Source organism: Saccopteryx bilineata, chromosome 5 (genome assembly GCF_036850765.1).
Source record: "Saccopteryx bilineata isolate mSacBil1 chromosome 5, mSacBil1_pri_phased_curated, whole genome shotgun sequence".
Classification (NCBI taxonomy): domain Eukaryota; kingdom Metazoa; phylum Chordata; class Mammalia; order Chiroptera; family Emballonuridae; genus Saccopteryx; species Saccopteryx bilineata.
Window position 1 is genome coordinate 31,955,403 of NC_089494.1, and position 26,381 is coordinate 31,981,783.

Consider the following 26,381-nt stretch of genomic DNA (forward strand, 5'->3'; position numbering starts at 1 on the left):
CACAGTTTAAGAATAAACCTAAAGTACTTCCAAACTATAACCTCATTCCGTATGTACAGTGATTTCTATACCCAGCTCTCCAAAGCAGGGACCACAGCTTTTATATCTGGTCTCTCAATTGACCAGAAAGGCAAGCACATTGTAGAAGTCAATAAATGTCTGCAGATTTGATCTTCCACTTTCTGTTGCACTTTTTCCTTGGCAAGTAATTTCATCATGCCACTTAGGAAAAGTTATGGTTATCTGTATACTGGTCCTATTTCCATTATGGGATTATAAACCTGGATGTATCTTGAGAACAGAAGTCAGAGTTTATTGATTTCTTTTTAATTTCCTAAGCCACCAAAATCTCACATAAAATAGTAAGTATTAATTGAAACCAGTGCACATTTGATTTATCGACAAAACTGGAATAAAATCAGCCATCCCATTTTCAGATGAAAAAAGCAAAAAATATCAAATAAGTTACTAAATATAGAACTGCAGAACCAAGTTTAAATCTCATAATATTTACACTAAAAAAAAAAAAAAAAAAAGCTTTCACCCTGGCCTGCTGGTTCAGTGGTAGAGCATCAGCCTGGCGTGTGGAAGTCCCAGGTTCAATTCTCAACCAGGGCACACAGGAGAAGTGCCCATCTGCTTCTCCCCCTTCCCCTTCCCCTTTCTCTCTCTCTCTATCTCTTCCCCTCCTGCAGCCAGGGCTCCACTGGAGCAAAGCTGGCCCAGGTGCTGAGGATGGCTCCACGGCCTCCACCTCAGGTGCTAGAGTGACTCCAGATGCAATGGAGCGACGCCCCAGATGGTCAGAGCATCGCCCCCTGGTGGGTTTGCCACGTGGATCCTGGTTGGGCGCATGAGGGAGTCTATCTGACTGCCTCCCTGCTTCTCACTTCAGAAAAATTAAAAAAAAAAAAGTTTTCCACTCAACTCACTTCTATGGTTTGGCCATGAACCAAACCTATCACTTTCTTGCCTTCTTTGTAACAGCTCATTACTCTAAGGTAGGCGTCCCCAAACTATGGCCTGCGGGCTGCATGCGGCCCCTGAGGCCATTTATCTGGCCCCTGCCACACTTCCGGAAGGGGCATCTCTTTCATTGGTGGTCAGTGAGAGGAGCACTGTATGTGGCGGCCCTCCAATGGTCTGAGGGACAGTGAACTGGCCCCCTGTGTAAAAAGTCTGGGGACCCTTGCTCTAAGGATATGCAATGCCTCCAAATAAATTAACAACAAAAGTACATGATGTACACCTTGGATTAAAGAAGGAGAGAAAAACTCCATTTGATACTCAACAGAAAAAATTACTACCTAAATAAAGAAAAACTACACAAAACTAAATTCAAGCTCAGTAATAATGAATTAATTAATTAATTTAAAAATCCACTATAGAATACGAAGTGGGTAGCAAAACCAAGGGCATTAAGTATAGGGTCAGTTACTGGGTCAATTTTATAATCTAATACTGCAAGAGACCAAGATGAAAATGTAACGAATGACACACTCCCTCCTTCCTGTCAGGTTTACTACTTTACACCTGCTCTCCCTAGAGTAAGCTAGCTGATCTTTTTCTACTTTATAGGTCAGTATCACTTACCTCAAAGGCAAGATATTAACTAAAAATAGATAGAAATATAGGATAAGAAAAAAAGCACAAGTTTACAGAAAAATTTTTACTAAATCTAAGACAAAAAGGAGACAAAGGAGTCAAAGACTTTAGGAATTAATAAGAAATATGCTGTATTTCTGATTGAACAGTTCCAAAAATGGATAAACCTGAAATATATAGCAGATATATTTCAATTTATTTATCAATTCCTCACTTTCCTTCTTATAGTTGATGTATTCCTTCAGTTAGTAACATGGTATCATACAGACGGGTCAAAGATATGCTTAATTTATTTCTCCAAACTGAAATGTGTATTTTCAAAACACAACAAAGTTTTGTTTTTTATTAGTACAAACCTGAAAAAGATGCCAAATATAAAAATAGCATTTGGTCAACTACTCTGGTTTGTTCATGTCAGCAACACTAAATTTCTCAAAGGTTTAAGTAGTTGAGAAAGAAATTATTATGAAATTTTATTTGATAAAGCCCATACAGAGGTACATTACAAACATTTATCACAAGCAACCCCTTCTTATTAAAAAAAAAGAAAATTATAAAAAATTATATTGTATTTAGTTTTCATTAGAATATATTTTTACTACTTACAAGCAATTACTGGAACAATTTGGGGTTTTGGGGGAGATGTAGAAGAGGGGAGAGGAAATAGTAATGAAAGGAGACTTGACTTGGGTGGTGAACACAAAATACAGTATACAGATGATGTATTACAGAATTGTACACCTAAAACCTATATAATTTTATTAACCAATGTCACCCCAATAAATTCAATAAAAAAATTAATTAGCATTGAATAAGTTTTATTTCTAAAAATAATATTCACAACAGTCTTTACTTGTAAATACAACATGGTAATTTTATACTCCTAGGTAAGATCCTTTCTAACCAAAGCTTAAGCAAATCTGGGAAAGTATAAATCAACAGTAACATTTGGCATTTCAAGACACAGGAAATTAAAAATACCTTTAAATTCTTGACTTTATAGCCCTGGCCGGTTGGCTCAGCGGTAGAGCATCGGCCTAGCGTGCGGAGGACCCGGGTTCAATTCCCGGCCAGGGTACACAGGAGAAGCGCCCATTTGCTTCTCCACCCCTCTGCCGCGCCTTCCTCTCTGTCTCTCTCTTCCCCTCCCGCAGCCAAGGCTCCATTGGAGCAAAGATGGCCCGGGCGCTGGGGATGGCTCTGTGGCCTCTGCCTCAGGCGCTAGAGTGGCTCTGGTCGCAACATGGCGATGCCCAGGATGGGCAGAGCATCGCCCCCTGGTGGGCAGAGCATGCCGGGTGGATCCCGGTCGGGCGCATGCGGGAGTCTGTCTGACTGTCTCTCCCTGTTTCCAGCTTCAGAAAAATGCAAAAAAAAAAAAAAAAAATTCTTGACTTTATAGATTAACAAAAATCTATTCTTCCCATAAGCAGTGACCTTGGAAATGATTTGCTATTCATTTGACCTAGAAAATCCCTACAAAACCATGCATATCAAGACGTTCAAATCTTTGTTCACTTCAAGAGCAATCATGAAACTGCCCAGGCCATCAAGGGTATCCATAACCAAAAAGCCACCAAGTACCTGAAGGACATCACTTTACCGAAGCAGTATGTGCCATTTCATTGTTACAATGAAGTTGGTAGGTGTTGCCAAACAAACAGTGGGGCTGGGAACAGGGTGGGTGCCCCAAAAGAGTGAATTTGCTACACATGCTTATAAATACAGAGAGCAATACAGAACTTAAGTGTTTAGATGTAGATTCTCTGGTCATTGAGCACATCCAGGAGAACATAGCTCCCAAGATATGGCTGAAAATTTATTTCTTTTATTTTTTAATTTTAATTTTAATTTTTTCCCAATGAGAGGAGGGGAGACAGAGAGACATGTGTCCCTACCGAAATCCACCCAGAAACCCCCATCTGGGACTGATGCTCTGCCGTTTGGGGCCATGCTTGAAACCGAGTTATTTTTAGCACCTAAGGCAGAAGCTCCATGGAGCCATCCTCAGTAGCCGGGCCAATGCTCTCAAACCAATTGAGCCGTGGCTGCAGGAGAGGAAGAGAGAGAGAAGAAGGGGGGGGGGAGGAAAAGCAGAGAGTTGCCTTCTGTGTGCCCTGACTAGGAAACACCCAGGACTTCCACACGCTGTGCTGATGCTCTACCACTGAGCCAACCAGCCAGGGCCACGGCTCAGAATTTACAGAGCCCTGGGGAGAATAACCCATACATAAACTCTCCCTGTCACACTGAGATGATCCTTATTGAAAAAGAGCAGGCTGTTTCTAAACCAGAAGAAGAGGCTGCACAGAAGAAAAAGATATCTCAGAAGACTCTAATGAAACAAACTTAATGGCCCAGGAGAAAATTCAGCATCAAATACATGCTAATAAGAAGCAGGAAAAAAACCCTGAAAATATTAAACTCTGAAATCTAATAAAACAAGGCTATTTGAGAACTTAGGTATTTTCTCCACAATTCTGAAATAGTTTAAACTATAATTACAAACACTGGAACAATTACTTACATATTGACTTCCCTTTTCATATTTACATTTTTCTCTGCACACAGTTATCAGTATCCATAATGAGGAAAATGTTAAAGCACAGATAATCACACATATAAATAAAAATTCAAGTTAGAAAGGACATCAGAGGTTTTCCAATTATGCCTCTGCCTTACACATGAAAAAAAAATGACAACATATACTCTAATGCAAAGGCAAGAAATATTAGTTTCAATAAGCAGTAGTACATGTAAGCCAGAAGATACCATCTTAGCATGGCAAATATAGATAATAATACTGTACTGCATATACAAAAGTTGCTAAGAAAATAGATCTTAAGAGTTATCACAAGAAAAAAATATCTGTAACTGTGCAGACACACATTAACTAGAGTTTTTGTGGTGATATTTTTGTAATATATACAAATATCAAATCATTAAGTTGTATACCTGAAATAAAATTTTATGTCAATTATACATCAATAATTAAAAAATAAGCAGTAGTACATAAATACATTCTAGTTTCTCTCTATACACAAATGTCTTAATAGTAACAAAAGTATTACAACATCTGCAGAGGCAAGGGGAAAACAAAACACAATGAAAATTCAATGAAATGGTATATACTATGCTAAATAATTTTTTTAAGATTCCAGGAGTGCAGTGGTGCAGTGGATAGAGCATCAAACTGGGATGCGGAGGACCCAGGTTTGAGACCCCGAGGTCGCCAGCTTGAGTACAGGCTCATCTGGTTTGAGCAAAAGCTCACCAGCTTGGAACCAAGGTTGTTGGCTCAAGCAAGGGGTTACTCGGTCTCCTGAAGGCCCACGGTAAAGGCACACATGAGAAAGCAATCAACGAACAACTAAGGTGTTGCAACGCACAACAAAAAACTAATGATTGAAGCGGTAGAGCGTCGGCCTAGCATGCAGAGGACCCGGGTTCGATTCCCGGCCAGGGCACACAGGAGAAGTGCCCATTTGCTTCTCCACCCCTCTGCCGCGCTTTCCTCTATGCCTCTCTCTTCCCCTGCCGCAGCCAAGGCTCCATTGGAGCAAAGATGGCCTGGGCGTTGGGGATGGCTCTGTGGCCTCTGTCTCAGGCGCTAGAGTGGCTCTGGTCTCAACATGGCGACGCCCAGGATGGGCAGAGCATCGCCCCCTGGTGGGCAGAGCTTCGCCCCATGGTGGGCATGCCGGGTGGATCCCAGTCGGGCACATGCGGGAGTCTGACTGTCTCTCCCTGTTTCCAGCTTCAGAAAAATGAAAAAAAAACAAAAAACTAATGATTGATGCTTCTCATCTCTCTCCGTTCCTGTCTGTCTGTCCCTATCTATCCCTCTTTCTCTCAGTCACTGTGGAAAAAAAAGAAAAAAAAGAGTCCAGGAGTGTACTGGTCAAAGATCACTTATAAAAAATAGTACTATATTTTCATAGAAATAGAAAAAAAATTCCAAAATTTGTATGAAATCATAAAAGATCGTGAAGGCAAATTCTGAGTAAGAACAAAGATGACAGTATCACACCTCGTAACTTTAAACTACATTACAAAGCTTTAGTAATTAAAACAGTATGCCATTTAAGCCCTGGCTGGTTGGCTCAGTGGTAGAGTGTCAGCCTGGCATGCAGGAGTCCCGGGTTCAATTCCTGGCCAGGGCACACAGGAGAAGCACCCATCTGCTTCTCCACCCCTCCCCCTCTCCTTCCTCTCTGTCTCTCTCTTCCCCTCCTGCAGCCGAGGCTCCATTGGAGCAAAGTTGGCCTGGATGCTGAGGATGACTCCACGGCCTCTGCCTCAAGCGCTAGAATGGCTCTGATCGCAACCGAACAATGCCCCAAATGAGCACAGCATCGCCCCCTGGTAGGCATACCGGTTGGATCTTGGTCGGGCGCATGCGGGAGTCTGTCTGACTGCCTCCCTGTTTCCAACTTCAGAAAAATATATACAAAAAAAAAAAAACAGTATGCCATTTAAAAAGGCACAGAAGGCCCTGGCCAGCTTGCTTAGCGGTAGAGCATCAGCCAGGTGTGTGGAAGTCCCAGGTTCGATTTCCAGTCCGGGCACACAGGACAAGCACCTATCTGCTTCTCCACCCTCCCCCCTGTCCTTCCTCTCTATCTCTTCCCCTCCCGTAGCCAAGGCTCCAATGGAGCAAAGTTGGCCCAGGCACTGAGGACAGCTCCATGGCCTTCACCTCAGGCACTAGAATGGCTCCGGCCGCAACGGAGCAACATCCCAGATGAGCAGACCATCGCCACCTAATGGGCATGCGGGGTGGATCCTGGTCAGGCGCATGCGAGAGTCTGTCTGACTGCCTTCCTGCTTCTAACTTCAGGGGGAAAAAATACATAAATAAATAAATAAAGGCACACAATGGAACAGAATTATAGCCAGCCCAAAAATAAATCCTCACATACACAGTGAACTCGTATTTGAAAAGGGAGGCAAGAATACTCAATGAGGAAAGGATAGTCTCTTTAATAATTGGTGCTGGGGAAAATGGATAGTCACACACAGAAGAATAAAATTGGACCTCTATCTTACACCTCTCACAAAAATTAACTCAAAATGGATTAGACTTAAACATAAGACCTGAAACCATAAAACTAGCAGGAAAAAACACAGAGGAAAAGCTCCTGGATGGGGATCTCAGCAACTATGTATATTTTTGAGGACAACACCAAAAGCAAAAACAAACAAGTGAGACTACATCAAATTAAAAATCTACACCAGGCCTGACCTGTGGTGGCGCAGTGGATAAAGCATCAACCTGGAATGCCAAGGTCGCCGGTTTGAAACCCCAGGCTTACCTTGTCAAGGCACATATAGGAGTTGATGCTTCCTCTCCTCCCCCTGTTCTTTTTCCTCTCTCTCCTCTCTCTCTAATAAAAATGAATAAATAAAATCAAAAAAAAAATCACCAGATAGCTCAGTTGGTTCAAGTGTCATCCTGAAGCACAGAGGACCTCTGCCAGTTTGATCCCTAGTCAGGGCACATATAAGAACAGATTGATGTTCCTCACACATATCCTCTCTCTCTCTCTCTCTCTCTCTCAGGGAACATATAGAACAGATAGATGCCCTCCTCTTCACACACACACACACACACACGAACAGATGGATGTTCCTGTCTCTCCCTCCTCTAACTTCCTCTCACACTAAAATCAATAAATAAAAAATTTTTAAGAATAAAAATCTACAAAGCAAAAAAATATCATCAACAAAATGAAAAGGCAACCTAGAGAACAGGGAAAATGCATTTGCCAATCATATTTAAGTAATGCATATAATTTGAGCAAAAACCCCCAAATAACTAGATTTAAAAATTGTCAAAGAAACTGAATATACATTTTCCCACAGATATGCCAATGGTCAACAAGTACATGAAAAGGTGCTCAACATCACTAAGTATCAGGAAAATGCAAATAAAAATCCCAATGGGCTATCACCTCATACCTGTTAGAAGACTACCATCAAAAAGAAGATAGGTAAGGTAAGTGTTGGTGCAGTTGCGGAGATAGAGAAATCTTGTTCACTACTGGGAATTAAATTGGTACAGCCAGTAGAAAAACAGGATGGAGATTCCTCAAAAAGTTAAAAATAGGCCCTGGCCGGTTGGCTCAGTGGTAGAGTGTCAACCTGGCATGCAGGACGATTCCCGGCCAGGGCACACAGGAGAAGCACCCATCTGCTTCTCCACCCCTCCCCCTCTCCTTCCTCCCTGTCTCTCTCTCCCCCTCCTGCAGCCAAGGTTCCATTGGAGCAAAGTTGGCCCGGGTGCTAAGGATGGCTCTGTGGCTTCTGCCTCAGGTGCTAGAATGGCTCTGGTTGCAACAGAGCGACGCCCCAGATGGGCAGAGCATCGCCCCCTGGTGGGCGTGCCGGGTGGACCCCGGTCAGGCGCATGCGGGAGTCTGTCTGACTGCCTCCCCATTTCCAGCTTCAGAAAAATACACACACACACAAACACAAAGTTAAAAATAGAACTACTACTATATAATCTAGCAATTCCACTTCTGGGTATACAGCCAAAAGAAATGAAGTCACTATTTCAAAGAGAGATCTACACTCCCATGTTCACCGCAGCACTATTCACAATAGTCAAGATATGGAAACAGTCAATCCACTGACTGACCGGGCGGTGGCGCAGTGAATTGTGCATCAAACTGGGATGCAGAGGACCCAGGTTTGAGACCCCAAGGTCTCCAGCTTGAGCACGAGCTCATCTGGTTTGAGCAAAGCTCACCAGCTTGGACCCAAGGTTGCTGGCTTGAGCAAGGTGTTACTCGGTCTACTGAAGGCCTGCAGTCAAGGCACATATGAGAAAGCAATCAATGAACAACTAAGGTGCCGCAAGAAAAAACTGATGATTGATGCTTCTCATCTCTCTCCGTTCCTGTCTGTCCGTCCCTATCTGTCCCTCTTTCTGACTCTGTCTCTATAAAAAAATAAAAAAGATATGGAAACAACCTAAGCATCTATCTATGAATTAATGAACAATAATGATGTGTGATATATACATACACACACACACACAAATGGATATTAATCAATCATGAGAAAGGAGACCCTGCCATTTGTGACAACATGGAGTGCACTATGCTTAAGTCAGAGAAAAACAAACACTGTGTGATATTACATACATGTGATAAATGTGATAAGTTTTTAATTTTTTAAAAAACTTTATTCATTTTGGACAGGGGAGGGGAGAGGAGGGGAGAGAAAAAGGGAGAGGGGGAGGGAGAAGGGGGGGGGGGAGAGGAACCATCAACTCCCATAAGAGGAAGCATAACTCCAAGCAAGGGTTTCAAACCAGCGACCTCAGCGTTCCAGGTTGACACTTTATCTACTGAATCACCACAGGTCAGGCTTATATGTGGAATCTAAAAAAGCCAAACTCATAAAACAGAGTAGGAATGGTGGTTGTCAGGGAGTTGGGGGGAGGGTTGGAATGGAAAGATGTTGGTCAAAGAGTACAAATTTCTACTTACTAAATGTAAGTTTTGGTAATCTATGTACATCATGGTGACTCAAGGTAAAATACTGTAGCATATACTTGAAAGTTGCTGAGAATAAATTTTAAATATTCTCACTGCCCCTTCCAAAAAAGTAAGCACTTCCGTGGGTGATAGAGGTGTTAACTAACCCTATTGTGGTATTCATTTCACAATACATACATGTATCAAATCACCTTCAACTTACACAATGTTACATGTCAATTATTTCCACAATAAAGCTGGGAAAAAATAAACCAGTGCACAGTCACTTTGTGCAACTTATAGAAGGCAGTATTTACCAAATAATGGGAAACAGTAGAAAATTAAGCTCTAGGATTCACCTCCAGACATCATGTCTGTAACAAAATCACAGAATTGGCCCACCAGTAAGAGAGAGACATAACAAAACCAGAGCAGTCAGAAGAATCAGAAGGCAACCACTGTAACTTGTAACAAGAGAAAAGTACTACTGTATTATGCTCTGATCAGGAAACTACCATGTAATTACTACTGGTCGTAGAACCTATCATGCCAAATAAATATATATCATCTAAAAATATATATGTACCATTTAAAAGCTCAATACTCATGAAGCTAGTAACTGTATAATGCTACACTGCCACAGTAAAACTCTATGTTTCCACACTAATAAGGCAAGCATAAACCACAGCTAGAGCAGAAATGCAATCTCCCACTCATTCTCCCCTCCAAATAACAAATTAGTACATCAAGAAATGAGCCCTGGCCCAGTATTTCAGTTGGTTAGAGTGCCATCCCAATATGCCAAAGTTGTGGGCTTAACCCCCACTCAAGTCAAATACAAGAATCAACCAATAAGTGCATAAATAAGTAGAACAACAACTTGATGTCTCTCTCTTTCTCCCCCATTCCTCTCTACAAAATCTGTCAATATATCAAAAATATTTTTAAAATCATGTTAATAATCCTAGAAATGCAGTCTTTAATGTATCATCAAAAGAAGAAGAAGCTGGTGTGTCATGCCTTGTCATTACATGTACATGATATTAGTTTAAAGCACAAACAAAACTGCTAACATTAAATGCATATTATGTGTACGTTTTACTTACACATGAATAAAGTTCATAAGCATACATATTAATATTCTATACAAATGTATAAATAGTAAAAACCTAGCTTCACCAAGTCGTGGCGCAGAGAATAGAGCATCAGACTAGGACGCAGAGGCCCCAGGTTTGAAACCCCGAGGTCTCTGGCTTGAGAGCAGGCTCATCTGGTTTCAGCACAGCTCACCAGCTTGGACCCAAGGTCACTGGCTTGAGCAAGGGGTCATTCCTTCTACCATAGCCCTCCAGTCAAGGCACATAAGAGAAAGCAATCAATGAACAACTAAGGTGCTGCAACGAAGAATTGATGCTTCTCATTTCTCTCCTTTCCTGTCTGTCTGTCCCTATCTGTACCTCTCTCTCTCTGTCACCAAAAAATATATATATATATAGAAATATAAAACTTAAGGTCAATAAATTTAAATTTCTTCTCTTAAAAAACACAGCCATATATCATGCCAAGTACTTCAGATTCTTTCTGTGAACCTGGCCAGCTCTTCTGTATGTAGAATAAAAACTTTAGAAGAGAAAGAATCATTTTTAAAGTACTATCTTCTGGCTGAGAACTTGTGGTACTAAATATTGTAAAAGGTGGGCATCATTTGTTGGCTTTCCTATTTCGTTTTCTTTTGTAGATTCTGAAAGTTCCTAACAATGCATCTATTTACCTCTATTCAAAGTTATAAACAAATAGACAAAGCCAAATAATGGTCAGCAAAAAAAAAAAAAAAAAATAGTCCTGGCCCTGGCCAGTTGGCTCAGCGGTAGAGCGTCGGCCTGGTGTGCGGGGGACCCGGGTTCGATTCCCGGCCAGGGCACATAGGAGAAGCGCCCATTTGTTTCTCCACCCCCTCTCCTTCCTCTCTGTCTCTCTCTTCCCCTCCCGCAGCGGAGGCTCCATTGGAGCAGAGATGGCCCAGGCGCTGGGGATGGCTCCTTGGCCTCTGCCCCAGGCGCTAGAGTGGCTCTGGTTGCGGCAGAATGACGCCCCGGAAGGGCAGAGCATCGCCCCCTGCTGGGCAGAGCGGTGCCCCTGGTGGGCGTGCCGGGTGGATCCCGGTCGGGCGCATGCGGGAGTCTGTCTGACTGTCTCTCCCTGTTTCCAGCTTCAGAAAAATACAAAAAAAAAAAAAAAAAGTCCTATGTTACATATACAGTTCAAACCCCACTAATTCAGATTTACAAAGAGGCTCTTCATAGGAATCAAATTGGTAACAGAACTTAGACTATTAGGTCCATGAGTTATTTAACACTGATTTCCTAAATGCTCAATAAATATCTTATTTGAATGAATAAGAAAAAAATACATATTTTAAATGTTGTAAGTCATAGTTCAATCATGTTAGTCAACAAAACACAGTGGACACAAGGAAAAACTGAACACTATTCTTGCCTTAACAAAATTTTAGTTTAGCAGAGTCAAAGGTAAGCTTGAATTTACTTATCTAGTTTTCAAAAAATAGAAATATCTCCTTTGCTTACTTCCTAAGAGGCTGTAGATCAGCTCAGATGAAGGATGAGCATCCACTATAGAATAAGCCCTGCACTGAGTGAAAGGAACTAAACTGCTAAATTGAATCTAAAGCATCAGCCATGTGTGAAATAGTACGTCAATCATCAGACACATCTTCATTAAATATGCTGAACAAATGAGAAGTATTAAACAACTTCACTTACTTGTACATAAACCTACAAACTCTTCAAACTTGGAAAACTATTTCACAGCTTTCAAGTAGTTTTCTACTGCTTACTAGGAAAAAAGAAACTAACTTATTCAAGTGACAGATACTTACTGAATGTCTATTTCATACCAGGTACTGTTCCAGGTGCTGACAATGAAAAAGAGACAAAACTCTCCATCGTCAGGACACTCACCCACCAGGGGAGGAAGACAGTCATATAAATAAGATATGTCATGTTCATGTTAAATAAGTACAGGAGGTCCTTGGGTTATGACATAGTCTCATTCCTATAACAGTGATATAACTCAAATTTGGGTGTAAGTCAAAACACACCCAAGCCTAAGTCATTTACCTATCCTAACACAGGTGTAAAATCATTATCTAGAACATTAAAACACAACTAAGCCACAAAAAAATAATACTGCATATTCTTGTTCTCCTGCCACATGCAACCAAACTTGTTTGCCCACGTAGTCCGTAAGTATGACGCTAATGGCGTAAGCCAAAACACTCATGTCTCAATTTTTTAGTTTTTATGGGAACAAGTGCTATAAACTCAAAACATCGTCATGTCAAGGCTGTCGTAACCCAAGGATCCCCTGTAATGTGACCCCTGGCTCTGTAGCTCAGTTCATTGAGCACTGCTCTGATAAGCCAAGCTTGTAGGTTTGATCCCCAGGTCAGGGCACACACAGGAATCAACCAATGAATGCATAGATAGGTGAACAGCAAATCAGTGTGTCTCTCTTTTTCCCCTCTCACTAAAGCAACTCTTAATTAAATAAAGCCTGAAAAGTACAAACAAAGAAGAGAGTGAACAAAGGGTCGGAGTATGTTATAAATTTTATTCGATCAAGAAGGGGTGGCCCTGGCTGAATAGCTCAGTTGTTAGTGTTGTACTGATACACCAAGGTTGCAGATTTGATCCCATCTGGATACATACAAGAATCAACCAATGAGCCCCAAATAGCTTACTTTGTTAGAATATTGTCCCAAAGCGCAGAGATTGATGGTCTGACCCCAGTCAGGGCACATACAGGAACAGATCGATGTTTCTGTCTCTCCTCATCCCCCTTCCTTTCTCTCTAAAATCAATCAATCCATCAATAATTTTTTTAAATGAATCAACCACTGAATGCATAAATGGAACAACAAATCGATGCTGTTTTCTCTTCCTATAAAATCAATCAATAAATGTTTTTTTAAAAAAGGGGTCATCAAGGTGACATCTGAGCAAAGCCTAAAAGGAAGTAAAAGATCCAATCATACAAATATAGAGGGGATGAGTACTCCTGGCAGAAGGCCTAGTAAATGCAAAGTAACAAGGTCGTGAGGCAGAAGTATGCTCGGTATGTTTAAGAAAAAAAATGTCAAAGTGGCTGCAGTAGAGTGCACATGAGAGAGGAAAGAATTGTAACAGGAGGTGATTCAAGGCTAGAAGTTAGATCATTTGCAGTCTGTAGGCAATTTTAAGGACTAGTTCTTACACTGAGTGAGACGGGTACTCTCTGAATGTTTTGAAGAGAAGAGTTGCATGATCTGATTTAGATTTTTAAAAGATCACTCTGGCTGCTGTTCTAAGACTAGCTAAAAGGATATTGCTATAATCTAAGTGAGGGGTAGTGGTGGCCTGAATCCGGCTGGTAGCAGGGGAGGTGGTAGGTAGTCAGATTCTCCCCTAAGGCCTCCAAAAAGAACACAGTTCTGTGGCTCATTTATTCTTCTACTCTTCAAAACAGTAAAATGACATAAGCTCATATTGTTTTACACTGCTAAAATTTTATCATAACTTATTGCAACAGCAACAGGAAAATACAGAAATAAATGGTTTGAATATTTAGAAATTAAAAACTATATGTAGTATCAGAATTTTGTATATAACAAAATATCCTTCTGGATTTGAAAATAACATCAGTAAGTCTCTAAGATTGTATATGCAGAAGGTACTGTGTCAGTTTAAACCAATATCTTAGCATTTTAAATAAATTTCCTCTGACATATAGTTCAAAACAGGAGCTGAAATAGTGATAAACTTAATGATAATATAAATATTTGGTCACCTATGATCTGAAGCCTCATCTCTGAACTTTGCAGAATGTGTCACCCTGATAAATATAAACTCTAGAAGGCCTACCTCATATAAATCCTTCCATCTTCCAACTTTCAATTGGAAAGACTGAGTTATAATGCTTACAGCCTAAGGTAATACAGAACCATAAAATTGGTACAAGAGAAGGTGAGTAAATTGGTTTTTGTATTTATCTTAAGAGGGCACGAAGTATAAAGAGTTAAGAAATATCACCCTATAGCAACTAAGTTTTGGAACAAAGCCCAACCTGAACCCAGGCTATCCATAACTAGTATGTAACTATTTTTAGAAAATTAAAATACAACTAACTCTTTGTGTGTCTGTGAATGTAAAGTACAACTTTACATAAGACATTTTAGTCACAAAAGTTGCAAAATTCTTTTTAAAAATATCCTACCATAATATAGCTGTAGTTCAACAGGATATGTGAAATTAAGATGCAAGAAATCCTAGCACCACAGATACAAGCATCTTTGAACCCCAATAAGTCAGACCTCATCATATCAAAAATTTTTTTAAAAGGGACCTATTAAAGACATACACCAAAAGAGCACTGTAAAAATATGACAAAACATTTAAGTCGTCAATATACATGAATAATGACTGTAGTAATAGCAAACACTCATGACTGTAAGACGAACAATTCTTCATATTTTAAAATAAATCCAAATACACTGTCAGTTAGGTGGCAGTATTTTAAATGTTTAAGTGACAGTATTAATATAGTGGCACATAAAATGGCAGTTTTTAAAAATTGTCATCTTAGATTTGATTAAATGTATCATTTTAGCTATATGAATTCATTTAATCTTCAAAATTACCTTATAAAATAGTTATTATCATTGTACCATATTAGAGATGAGAAAACCAAAACAGAGAAGTTAAATAGCTAGCTTCCCAGTCACAGCCACTACATTCAAATTATCTTTACAGGTATTTATCAACTTACGACCTATGCAACTTACGACCATTTGACTTTAAGACCACAATCGCTAGCCATGACTACTCCACGTCTGACAGCCCAAGCGTTGCCCAGCTGGGTGTACGACAGTGCAGACCAGCTTCCAGCAGCACTACCATCTCCACGTGCACCATTTCAACTGTTATCCCAGACTCGGTACAAATGAACAAAGGAAATTATGATAAAATATGACTTAAAGATTTTTATAACATCATTTCACAGTACTGTACATATAGCCTACTCAACTTACGACCAAATCGTGTTATGATCGGTCTGTCGGAACCAATCATGGTCATAAGTTGAGCACTAGCTATAAGTAAAATTCTGATCCTTGCAAGATAAATGACTGCAGTATGAATGTGCTCACAATATTTAATAGAAAAATCTTGCAAAGGAAATTTAGAGGTAATTACATTCAGTCTACAAAACCAGTGCACAGTCTATAGACCTAGGACAACCAAGTATATATTTCTGATATTCAGCAATTATTTAATCAGTGTCTTCTATATGTACAATATCGTGTGCCTAATCAGCAGATATTAAAAAATGTAGCCTAGCCTGACCTGTGGTGGCACAGTGGATAAAGCGTCAACCTGGAAATGCTGAGGTCGCCAGTTTGAAACCCTGGGCTTGCCTGGTCAAGGCATATATGGGAGTTGATGCTTCCTGCTCCTCCCCCTTCTCTCTCTCTGTTTCTCTCTCTCTCTCCCTCTCTCTCTCTCCTTTCTAAAAAATGAATAAATAAAATAAAAATAAATATTTAAAAAATGTAGCCTAGTTGGCTAGAGCATTGTCCTGATATACCAAGGTTGTAGGTTCAATCTTGGTCAATGAATACATAAATAAGTGGAACAAATCAATGTTTCTTTCTCTCTCTCTCTCTCTTTTTCCTCCTTCCTCTCACTCTAAAAATCAATAAGTAAAATTTAAAATATAAATTAAAAATTTAAGACTGAGCAGGTGGTGGTGCAGTGGATAGAATGCCAGACTGGGACACAGAGGAGCCAGGATTGAAACCCCAAGGTCACCAACTTGAGTGCAGGCTCATCAGCTTGAGCACAGGCTCAACAGCTTGAGCAAGGAGTCACTAGCTCTGTTGGAGGCCCCGCCCCACGTCAAAGCACATGTGAGAAAGCAATCAATGAACTAAGGTGCCACAACGAAGAATTAATGCTTCTCATATTTCTCCCTTCCTGTCTGTCTGTACCCCTCTCTGTGCCTCTGTCACAGAAAAATAAAAATTAAGATATGACTCCATCCTCTACAAGCTTTGCATGTGGAGAAGGAATACAAAGCAAATGAAAAAAAAAAGTAGAACGTATTGGCCCACATTGCTTCATAAAGTCAAGCTATTAGTAAGTCCCATAAAAATTCAATCCTAAGCTATCAAAAGTCTATGAATAGTGTAATATAATTTTCAAGATATTGTACTTTCATTCATCCACCAAAACATTACATTTATACTCACTGCCACTGAATGCTTTTAAAATTCCTTGCATAAAAGGAAAGTAACACCAAAAGATATCATGCTCAAAAATATCTCAAATATATATCTGACATGAGAAAAGCAGTTTGGTTTTAAACTATTCTTTGGGAGAGGAAAGAAGACCCTGAATGAAGGAAACCTATAACACATTCGTACATTAATCATATCAAGGTTAAGACAAAGGAAGAATTTATGACTGAGTCAAGGGCAATTCTGAAACAAGTTTTTCAAAGTGGGGCAAAAAATAAAGTGCAGCTCTAGTCCTTGTGTCAATAAAGGGAATTAAGAGGTCAGTTAGGTACCTTAGAGAAGAAGGGATAGTAAGTGCACAGATGGCCCTGGCCTGTTGGCTCAGTGGTAGAGAGTTGGCCTGGTATGTAGATGTCCTGGGTTCAATTCCCAGGAGAAGTGACCACCTGCTTCTCCCTCCTCCCCTTTTCTCTCTCTCCCCCTCCCACAGCCGTGGCTCAATTGGTTCTAGGGAGTTGCCCCCTCCAAGATGGCTCCTGGCCTCCACCTCAGGCACTAAAAATAGCCCAGTTGCTGAATAATGGAGCAACAGCCCCAGACAGCATTGCTCCATAGGGGGCTTGCAGGTGGATCCCAGTCAGGGCACATGTGGGAGTCTGCCTCTCTGCCTCCCCTACTCTTACTTTTTAAAAAAAAGTGTACAGTAATCCCCAGTCAGGTCACACACAGGAAGCAACCAATGAGTGTACAACTGAGTGGAACAACAAATGACTGCTTCCCTTCCCCCTCCCCTCACTCTCCCTTCCTCTCTCTCTCTAAAAAAAATCACTCAATAAAAAATAACAAATAAATAAATAAAAACTAAGTCCTGCCCAGATAGCTCAGTTGGTTGGGCATCATCCAGAAGCACAAAAATTGCCAGTTCAATCCCCAATCAGGGCACATACAGGCACATCTCAATGTCCCTCTCTCTTTCTCCCTGCCTGCCTCTAAAATTAAAAATTAAATTAAAATTTATTAAAAATAATTTTAATTATAAAAAAGGTCTCAAAATATAATTTAGTATGGTTTTGCAATCTTGTCAAAGGTCTTCGTAACAACGGGTTTGTCTTTTTCACTGAAAATTCAATCACCAAAGTCTTCTGGGAAGTCAGGCCTGGTTTCTTTGAGGACGATAAACCTTGATCAAATCCTGATAAGTTAAATTACAGTACTTCAATCTAGGGAAATTCAATCTCCCTAATTCAGCCTGATGTTCACCTATGTGGTTCACTCCTGTCTATGGAGGTAAAAGACCAAAGTCACAGAGAAGGACCTCAAATTTCTACTATCAAATGACCTTCTTTCCCTCCTTCATCTATATACTTGTAAGATTTCTCTATTTGTGAAAACAAACAACGTAAATATAGCCTGGCCTGTGGTGGCGCAATGGATAAAGTGTAAATCTGGAATGCTGAGGTCGCCAGTTCAAAACCCTGGCTTGCCTGGTCAAGGCACATATAAGAATTGATGCTTCCTGCTTCTCCCCTTCTCTCTTTCTCTCTCTAAAAATGAATAAAATCTAAAACAAAAATAGAATGTAAATACAACACAAACCTCCTTTATGTATACTCTAAAATAGAGGTCCCCAAACTTTTTACACAGGGGGCCAGTTCACTGTCCCTCAGACCGTTGGAGGGCCTAACTATAAAAAAACTATGAACAAATCCCTATGCACACTGCACATATCTTATTTTAAAGTAAAAAAACAAAACGGGAACAAATACAATATTTAAAATAAAGAACAAGTAAATTTAAATCAACAAACTGACCAGTATTTCAAGGGGAACTATGGGCCTGCTTTTGGCTAATGAGATGGTCAATGTGCTCCTCTCACTGACCACCAATGAAAGAGGTACCCCTTCCGGAAGTGCGGTGGAGGCCGCATGCGGCCCGCGGGCCGTAGTTTGGGGACCCCTGCTCTAAAACATCCATAAATAACAAAATCAAGCCTAGCACCATTAAAAGTTTACTTTTAGGGCCCTGGCCAGTTGGCTCAGTGGTAGAGCATCGGCCTGGCGTGCAGGAGTCCCGGGTTCGATTCCTGGCCAGGGCACACAGGAGAAGCACCCATCTGCTTCTCCACCCCTCCCCCTCTCCTTCCTCTCTGTCTCTCTCTTCCCCTCCCTCAGCCAAGGCTCCATTGGAGCAAATTTGGCCCCGGGCACTGAGGATGGCTCTGTGGCCTCTGCCTCGGGCACTGGGATGGCTCTGGATGCAAAAGAGTGAAGCCCCAGAGGGGCAGAGCATAGCCCCCTGGTGGGCATACCGGTGGATCCCGGTCAGGCGCACGCGGTAGTCTGTCTAACTGATTCCAGCTTCGGAAAAATGCAAAAAAAAAAAAAAAAAGTTTACTTTTAGCCTGACCAGACAGTGGCGCAGTGGATAGAGCATCAGACTGGGATGTAAAGGACCCAGGTTTGAAACCGTGAGGTCGTCGACTTGAGAGCAGCTCATCACCTTGAGCGCAGGGTCGCTGGCTTGAGTGTGGGATCACAGACATGACCCCATGAACCCTAGCTGGAACCCAAAGGTCGCTGGCCCAAGCAAGGCGTCACTCGCTCTGCTGGAGCCCCCTGGTCAAGGCACATGTGACAAAGCAATCAATGAAGTAAGGAGATGAAGGAACCACAACAAAGAATTGATGTTGCCCTGGCCGGTTGGCTCAGCGGTAGAGCGTCGGCCTAGCGTGCGGAGGACCCGGGTTCGATTCCCGGCCAGGGCACACAGGAGAAGCGCCCATTTGCTTCTCCACTCCTCCGCCGCGCTTTCCTCTCTGTCTCTCTCTTCCCCTCCCGCAGCCAAGGCTCCATTGGAGGAAAGATGGCCCGGGCGCTGGGGATGGCTCTGTGGCCTCTGCCTCAGGCGCTAGAGTGGCTCTGGTCACAACATGGCAACGCCCAGGATGGGCAGAGCATCGCCCCCTGGTGGGCAGAGCATCGCCCCTGGTGGGCGTGCCGGGTGGATCCGGTCAGGCGCATGCGGGAGTCTGTCAGACTGTCTCTCCCCGTTTCCAGCTTCAGAAAAATGGAAAAAAAATAAAAATAAAAAAAAAGAATTGATGTTTTTCATTTCTCTCCCTTTCTGTCTGTCCCTGTCTGTCCCTCTCTCTGTCTCTCTGTCTCTGTCACAAAAAAGGGGGGTTTGGGGGGGTTTTGTTGTTGGGGGAGTTTTTTTGTATTTTTCGGAAGTTGGAAACGGGAAGGCAGCCAGATAGACTCCCGCATGCGCCCAATCAGGATCCACCCGGCATGCCCAACAGGGGGTGTTGCTCTGCTGCAATCAGAGCCATTCTAGCACCTGAGGCAGAGGCCATGGAGCCATCCTCAGCGCCGGGGCCAACTTTGCTCCAATGGAGCCTTGACTGCGGGAGAAAAAGAGAGAGATAGAGAGGAAGGAGAGGGGGAGGGGTGGAGAAGCAGATGGGCACTTCTCCTGTGTGCCCTGGCCAGAAATCAAACCCGGGATTCCTGCACACCAGGCCGATGCTCTACCACTGAGCCAACCGGCCAGGGCCAAAAAAAAAAAAAAAAAGTTTATCTTTAAAGAAAAGTATAGAGGTAATACAGAATATGAACCGATTTTTGTAAAAAATAAATAAATAAAAAATGATATACTGGACATGTACATATGAAAAAGATTTAAAAGTATATACTGTATACTAGATATATATTCAAAATTATTAGACAAGTTTGTTTCTTCCTTAATACCTATTTGTATTTTCTAATATGTAATTCTTCAACAATAAGCATGTACTCTATGTTTTTTTTAAAATACACAGAACTTTTCTTTTAATTTATTTGAGAGAGAGAGAAACATCAATGTGTTGTTTTACTTATTTATGTATTCCATGGTTGATTCTTATATATATGTGCCCTCACTGGAGACCTAACCTAAACACTGGCATATCCAGTCGATGCTCTGAGCTAACCAGTCAGCGCTTCTATGACTTTTATTAAATAAAAATTTTAAGCCCTGGTCCAATAGTTCAGCTGGTTAGAGCATCATCCTGATATGCAAAGGTTGAGGGTTCAATCCTTGGTCAGGCGGCACATACTGGAACAGATCGATGTTTTTGTCTCTCTCTCTCTCATCATCCCCTAAAGTCTATAAATAAAAAAAGTTTCCCATTTATTTGGGAGAGAGGAAGGGAGAGAGGGAGAGAGAAGCATCGACTCGTTTCTCCACTTAGTTGTCCACCCATGGATTGCTTCTCATATGTGCCCTGAACAAAGTTCCACCTGGCAACCCCGGGGTCCGGCCGATGCCCTCAGAATCAAAAACACGTCTATGGGAACCAGTCGGGGACCCTGGACCCACACTCTATTCACTCTATCACCGGCCAGGGCAATACAATTTTTTTTAATTTAAAAATATAAAAATTAAAAAATATTTTAAAATCTTTATATTATTTTAGTATAAATAATTACTTTTGTTTAATGAAACTGGCTGGGAACAAGCCAGATTCTATACCACTCACAAAATTATAGGCTATTTCAAAATGAATATGAGGTGATAAAATATCCCCTAATTTTTGTGAGCAGTGTACTATCTCCTTATAAACCTTTCATGCAATGTTTTATGAATTCTGGAGTACCCTTATTGATATAAAGAAAAAAAGGAGAGCTATTAATGACAGCTCTCCTGTTATTTAAAAGCGAGATAAAGCCCTGGCCGGTTGGCTCAGTGGTAGAGCGTCGGCCTGGCGTGCAAGGGGTCCCAGGTTCGATTCCCGGCCAGGGCACACAGGAGAAGCGCCCATCTGCTTCTCCACCCCTCCCCCTCTCCTTCCTCTCTGTCTCTCTCTTCCCCTCCCGCAACGAGGCTCCATTGGAGCAAAGATGGCCCGGGCGCTGGGGATGGCTCCTTGGCCTCTGCCCCAGGCGCTAGAGTGGCTCTGGTCGCAGCAGAGCGACACCCCGGAGGGGCAGAGCATCGCCCCCTGGTGGGCGTGCCGGGTGGATCCCGGTCGGGCCCATGCGGGATTCTGTCTGACTGTCTCTCCCCGTTTACAGCTTCGGAAAAATACAAAAAAAAAAAAGGCGAGATAAATAAGACATAAAATACTAGGTAAATTCATAACTTCTGTTTTTCTGAGCAAATTCATGTTATTAGATAATTTTGCTCCATATCCAAATAATGAACAATGGAATCTTACAATGTATCTATGCAAATTATCACTCACAAAAATCAGTAACATTTTTTATCCTTTTTTTATCTAGTAAGAGAAAAAAATGTAAAAACAAGTTGGTTTTTCAGATTTAATTAAGGGAAATAATGACTAAAAATTTATTTTACCTAACAACATATTAAAGCAAATCATATTATAAAATTCTTCTATTTATAATACTGTAGATGCCAAGTTAATCAAAACATTTTTTAAAATTTCTGGACACTAGATATTAGACATAGATATTTGTATTAATAAATGAAGAAGGGGGAGGGAAGGAGGGAGAAGGGGAGGAGGAAGGGAGGGAGTGCGGAGGGGAGGGGAGGGGGAGAGGCACAAAGAAAACTAGATAGAAGGTGACAGACAACAATCTGACTTTGGGTGATGGGTATGCAACATAATTGAATGACAAGATAACCTGGACATGTTTTCTTTGAATATATGTACCCTGATTTATTGATGTCACCCCATTAAAATTAATAAAAATTTATTTATTAAAAAAATAAAATAAAATAAATGAAAAGAAACACAGGTCTTACATGTATCTCAAAAAATATCCTTAACAATTACTAAAAATTTTTTTACAGGCAAGAAATAAAATCAATCAGGTAAATATCAGCAAACTGCATTTATAACTTTCTATCAACATAGAAACTAAAGAGTACAATTGTTTTTAGAAGGACAGCCCCAATCATTTCCCTCCTTTGTCAATTTCACACACAATAATCCACATTTAGAATACTGTATTCTTATTTATCTCAAATTTTTGAATATTCGTATGCATAAAACCAGCTATTTAAGAACACTGAGCAGGTCCTAGCCAGTTAGCTCAGTAGATTAAAAGCATCGTCCCAGGGTTGGATCCTGGGTCAGGACACACCCTGGAAGCAACCAAAAAATGCACGATTGAATATAAAAAATGCTTCCCCTTCCCCTCCCCTCCCCTCCCCTCCGCCTTTCTCTCCGTGTCTCTAAAAATCAATAAAAATTAAGCCCTGGTTGAAAAGCTCAATTGGTTGGAGCATCATCCCAGAGTGCAGAGGTTGCTGGTTTGATTCTCTGATCAGGGCACACAGGAGAAACAACCATCTGCTTCTCCACCCCTCCCCCTCTAGCTTCTCTCCTGCATCTCTCTCGCTTTTCTCTCTTTCTCTCTCTCCCTCCCCTCTGCAGCCATTGCTCAACTGGAGCGAACTGGCCCTAGGTGAGGAGCCTGGCTCCATGGCCTCACCTCAGGTGCTAAAAAAAAAATGGCTCCAGTTGCAATGGAGAGTGGGCGCCAGATGGGCAGAGCATTCCTCCCTAATGGGCATGCCCGGTGGATCCCAGTTGAGGCATATGCGGGAGTTTGTCTCTTCCCTCCTCCCATGAAAAAAAGAACACTGAGCAAAAAAATACCTTATCTTTTGTTATATAAGATCAACATAGCTGTCTTTTTTTTTTTTTTTTTTTTTGCATTGCAAGCAAACATTACACTTCCACAAAATAAAATGTGTCAAGTTACTTAACTTCAGCTGGTGGTTAGGGCATGATGCTATAAAAAGGCTAAATTGACCAACATCAAACCCCTGCTGGTCAATTTTCTAAATTGTAAGGAGAGCTGGCCAAATGTGCAGCTAGGTCAGCACAAAGCACTATCACCATGTTCTATTTATCCACTTTACTACAAACAGATCATGTAAGAACTGTCATCTTGGAAAAGAACACCAATAATATACCCAATGGATCCTAAAACACAATCTAAAGTAAAAAATGTAAAATCTGTTTTAGATGCTAAATTGAAGAAATAAAATCCATTTTATTAACCAATATCTATACTTTGAACTTCAAAATGCCACCACTGAATATTGAGTCCCACTGCTAAGACAGTATGCATGTATAGAAAAACAATTACTGATCCCTTTAACCTATCAGCTTTATTAATCCATGTACTTTTACCTTTATATAACAAATCTAAGAGAAACTATACCTTGAAATTTCAATAAAAATTATCTTCTAAAGAGAGACAAAGCTGTTTCTTTTCTTTACTCACTGGTAATAAGTGCAACACAATCACTTGTCTACCCTCAGTTTCTCTTCTGACCTTTAATTCTTTCCAGTAATATACTGTAGAAAGCAATAGAATTACCACTTCAGTCTAGTTGCTTCTCCTAGAGAATAGAATGTAAATTCCCTGAAACACCATAGCTACTTCCACTCCTTCTTCCCACCTAAAGTCCATCAGAGTATAAATTGACACACTACATGGTATTCATTTGCTCACAGAGCAGCATCTACTACTAAGGCACTATAAAATTGTTTCAACTAGGATGCATATCATCAAAGTGAACCTTTGAATCTCTCCTCGCCCACTCAGTATCAGAAAGGCACGTTACAAATAAGGACAACTGTATTTTTGTATGAATCTCTGACCCAAGACATATGCTCTCTTTTCCTACTAGCCATACTTTCAACTGCCTCTCTGAAGAGAAAAGCCTTAGAGAATGTCTGGTTCACTCTTCAATACAAATATTCCCTACAAGATATATATATATTTATATATTTATATATGTATAACAACTAATCAAGTAAAATCTCACACCATCCTTGAGTAACCACATGGTTCTTACAAAATTGATGAACTTATACATTTTAACCTTTTTTAATTTAAATTTAGACTTGGAAATGCTTCCCAATATCTGACGTTAAGAAGGACGCCTCGAGAGATGGAGATGAGAGCAGAGAAAAAAAAGACCCTAGTGTAGGAACAATTTAACATACTTCTTCCATTCCCACCTTTATCCCAAGAAAATTTAAATGGGAAGGAAATTGGAGGTAGAACTTGTGATACAAAAGCAGCCATAAAGAAAACAAAAGCAGCTGAATTTGCAAACTGTGCGTTTTAACCTATTCTTTTAAAAAACAGTTTTAAAGATTTTTTCTTTATTCCACAGGATCTTTTGCTTCCCCCAGGCGCAGCTGAAGCTCATCTCACCCACTATCCCCGCCTCCATACACACACACAGCGCTACCACTATGAGTCCTTGTGCCAAACCTACCGTCACGGGAAAAATTAAACCATGAGGACCGTTTCCTAATGCTCTCTGAAAAACAGTCACAATTCTTCTTCCCACAGGAAAATAAATATCCTATTCTAACGGGATGGGGGCCGGGGGAGCTTATCTTTCAGCTTCTCATTCCCCATAGGGAGGAAAACAGCAGTAACTTCCAGCAAGAGAACGGCTGTTCTACTGTATCCCCGGTTAGAAGCTAAAGCAACCCCCTCACACCCACATACGCCGCACACACCACACACACAAAAACAGCCTCTTGAGACATTCACACGAATAGAAAACTGAGGCACTTCACTTTGCAGCCACAAAGCCCCTTAAAAATTTCTCCAGAGCTTAGGGTAAGAGGGTGGCCCATGAATCCCCGACACCCCGCCATGTAGAGGGGAGCGTGATTCCGTCAAATAGATGATGCCAACCTCGGCTTCCTCCATCCAGAACCCTGCCTGGCACCGAGTGCGGGGGCGACCGAGGGCAGGAGAAGCGAAGAGGCGCGGACACCACACACCGCCTGATTCATGGCTTTTAAAAATGTTTTAAAGCTACAGTTTTCTCCAACCAGAGGATTCTCACCCACTCACCAGCCCCAATTCCCACCATCCCCTACCCCCAACCGCGGGCGCAGCTGGTCCGTGTCCCCGTGTCCCGCCCTGGCCTCGGCCCCGCGCGCCCCCTGCCCCAGCCCCGGGTCCCACGCGCCGCTCGCCACCCCGAGGCCCCGCACGCCCAGGCCGGGATGCTTCTCACCTGGATGTAGTTGTTCTCGCAGTAATCGGCCACCCGTTCCAGATTCGTGTAACTGTCGAAGAGGGCCCGGCGGCCCCCCGGGATTTCCTCCTCCAGCAGCATCTGCAGCTCCGCCATCTTCACATCCTCCTACTCCCCCTCAGACAGACCGCAGAGGTAGCGGCGGCCACAGCCAGGGAAACCCAAGACTAGGAGAGGAGGAGGAGCAGCCACGGCGACGGCAACTCGGGAGGAGCGATAAGCACCCCCCGCGCGCGACAAGGGAGGGGGCAGCAGGGACGCGGGCCGGGCGCGAGCCGACGGACTCGGAGGACGGTCACCGCGGCGACAGCCGGCCGGGCGCGCGCACGCGCCCTCCCTCCCTCCGCCCCCGGGCGCCTGAGAAAGATTCCCACCCTCGGCCGCGCCGCTCGCCCCTCCCCACTTCCGGCGTCTCCTAGCGACGACAGGAGTGGGGGCTGGGAGGTGCGCGCGATCCCGGCTCGCGGTTAACCCTTCGGCCCCCGCAGGTTGTGTGGTTCGGGAATTCCCAGGCGGCCTTTGTTAGTCCGGCGTGAAAGGTCTACCCGCCCCCGCTGTCTTGCCGCTGGCGCCCTCCGCGACCCCCACTCCGCGTGGTCTTCAGGCTGGAGTCAAACGCCATGGTTATAGGCCGGAGGGATATGTTAAGCCTGCAAAACTTCGGTGCAGCTTTAAGTGCCGCCTTTTCACTTTTCTCTTTATCGTTGACCTCATCCATGCTCTTTGGGACACATAACTACATTCCAGTTGCCTCTTCCCAAATGTCCTGCACTCCTGCATGTTTTGCATTTACTTATTAAAACTGTTTCCTCCGTCCCCTGGACCTCGGCTTTTTTGTATTCGCCCTATGACTTACTTGCTTCCTCAGTGCCAACCTTTTGTCACTGCTCTGGTTCCATCGACTTGCTTATTTCTACCTGGATCCAGTAGTTTCGGAAATAGTTTTGCTGGTACTAATTTTCTTCCTTATAGGG

General features: G+C 42.1%; 1 protein-coding gene across 27 annotated transcripts in view; it reads right to left on the minus strand.

Moving 5' to 3' along the window:
• ABI2 (abl interactor 2) overlaps window positions 1-25,749 on the minus strand; it is a 111,588-nt gene extending 85,839 nt beyond the window's left edge. For all 27 annotated transcript variants that reach the window (XM_066278836.1, XM_066278834.1, XM_066278826.1 and 24 more), the window contains exon 1: window positions 25,387-25,749. In XM_066278836.1, coding sequence (XP_066134933.1) covers window positions 25,387-25,503 — 117 coding nt within the window. In that variant the 5' untranslated portion in view covers window positions 25,504-25,749. The remainder of the gene's footprint in view (window positions 1-25,386) is intronic.
• Between the last annotated feature and the right edge of the window lie 632 nt (window positions 25,750-26,381).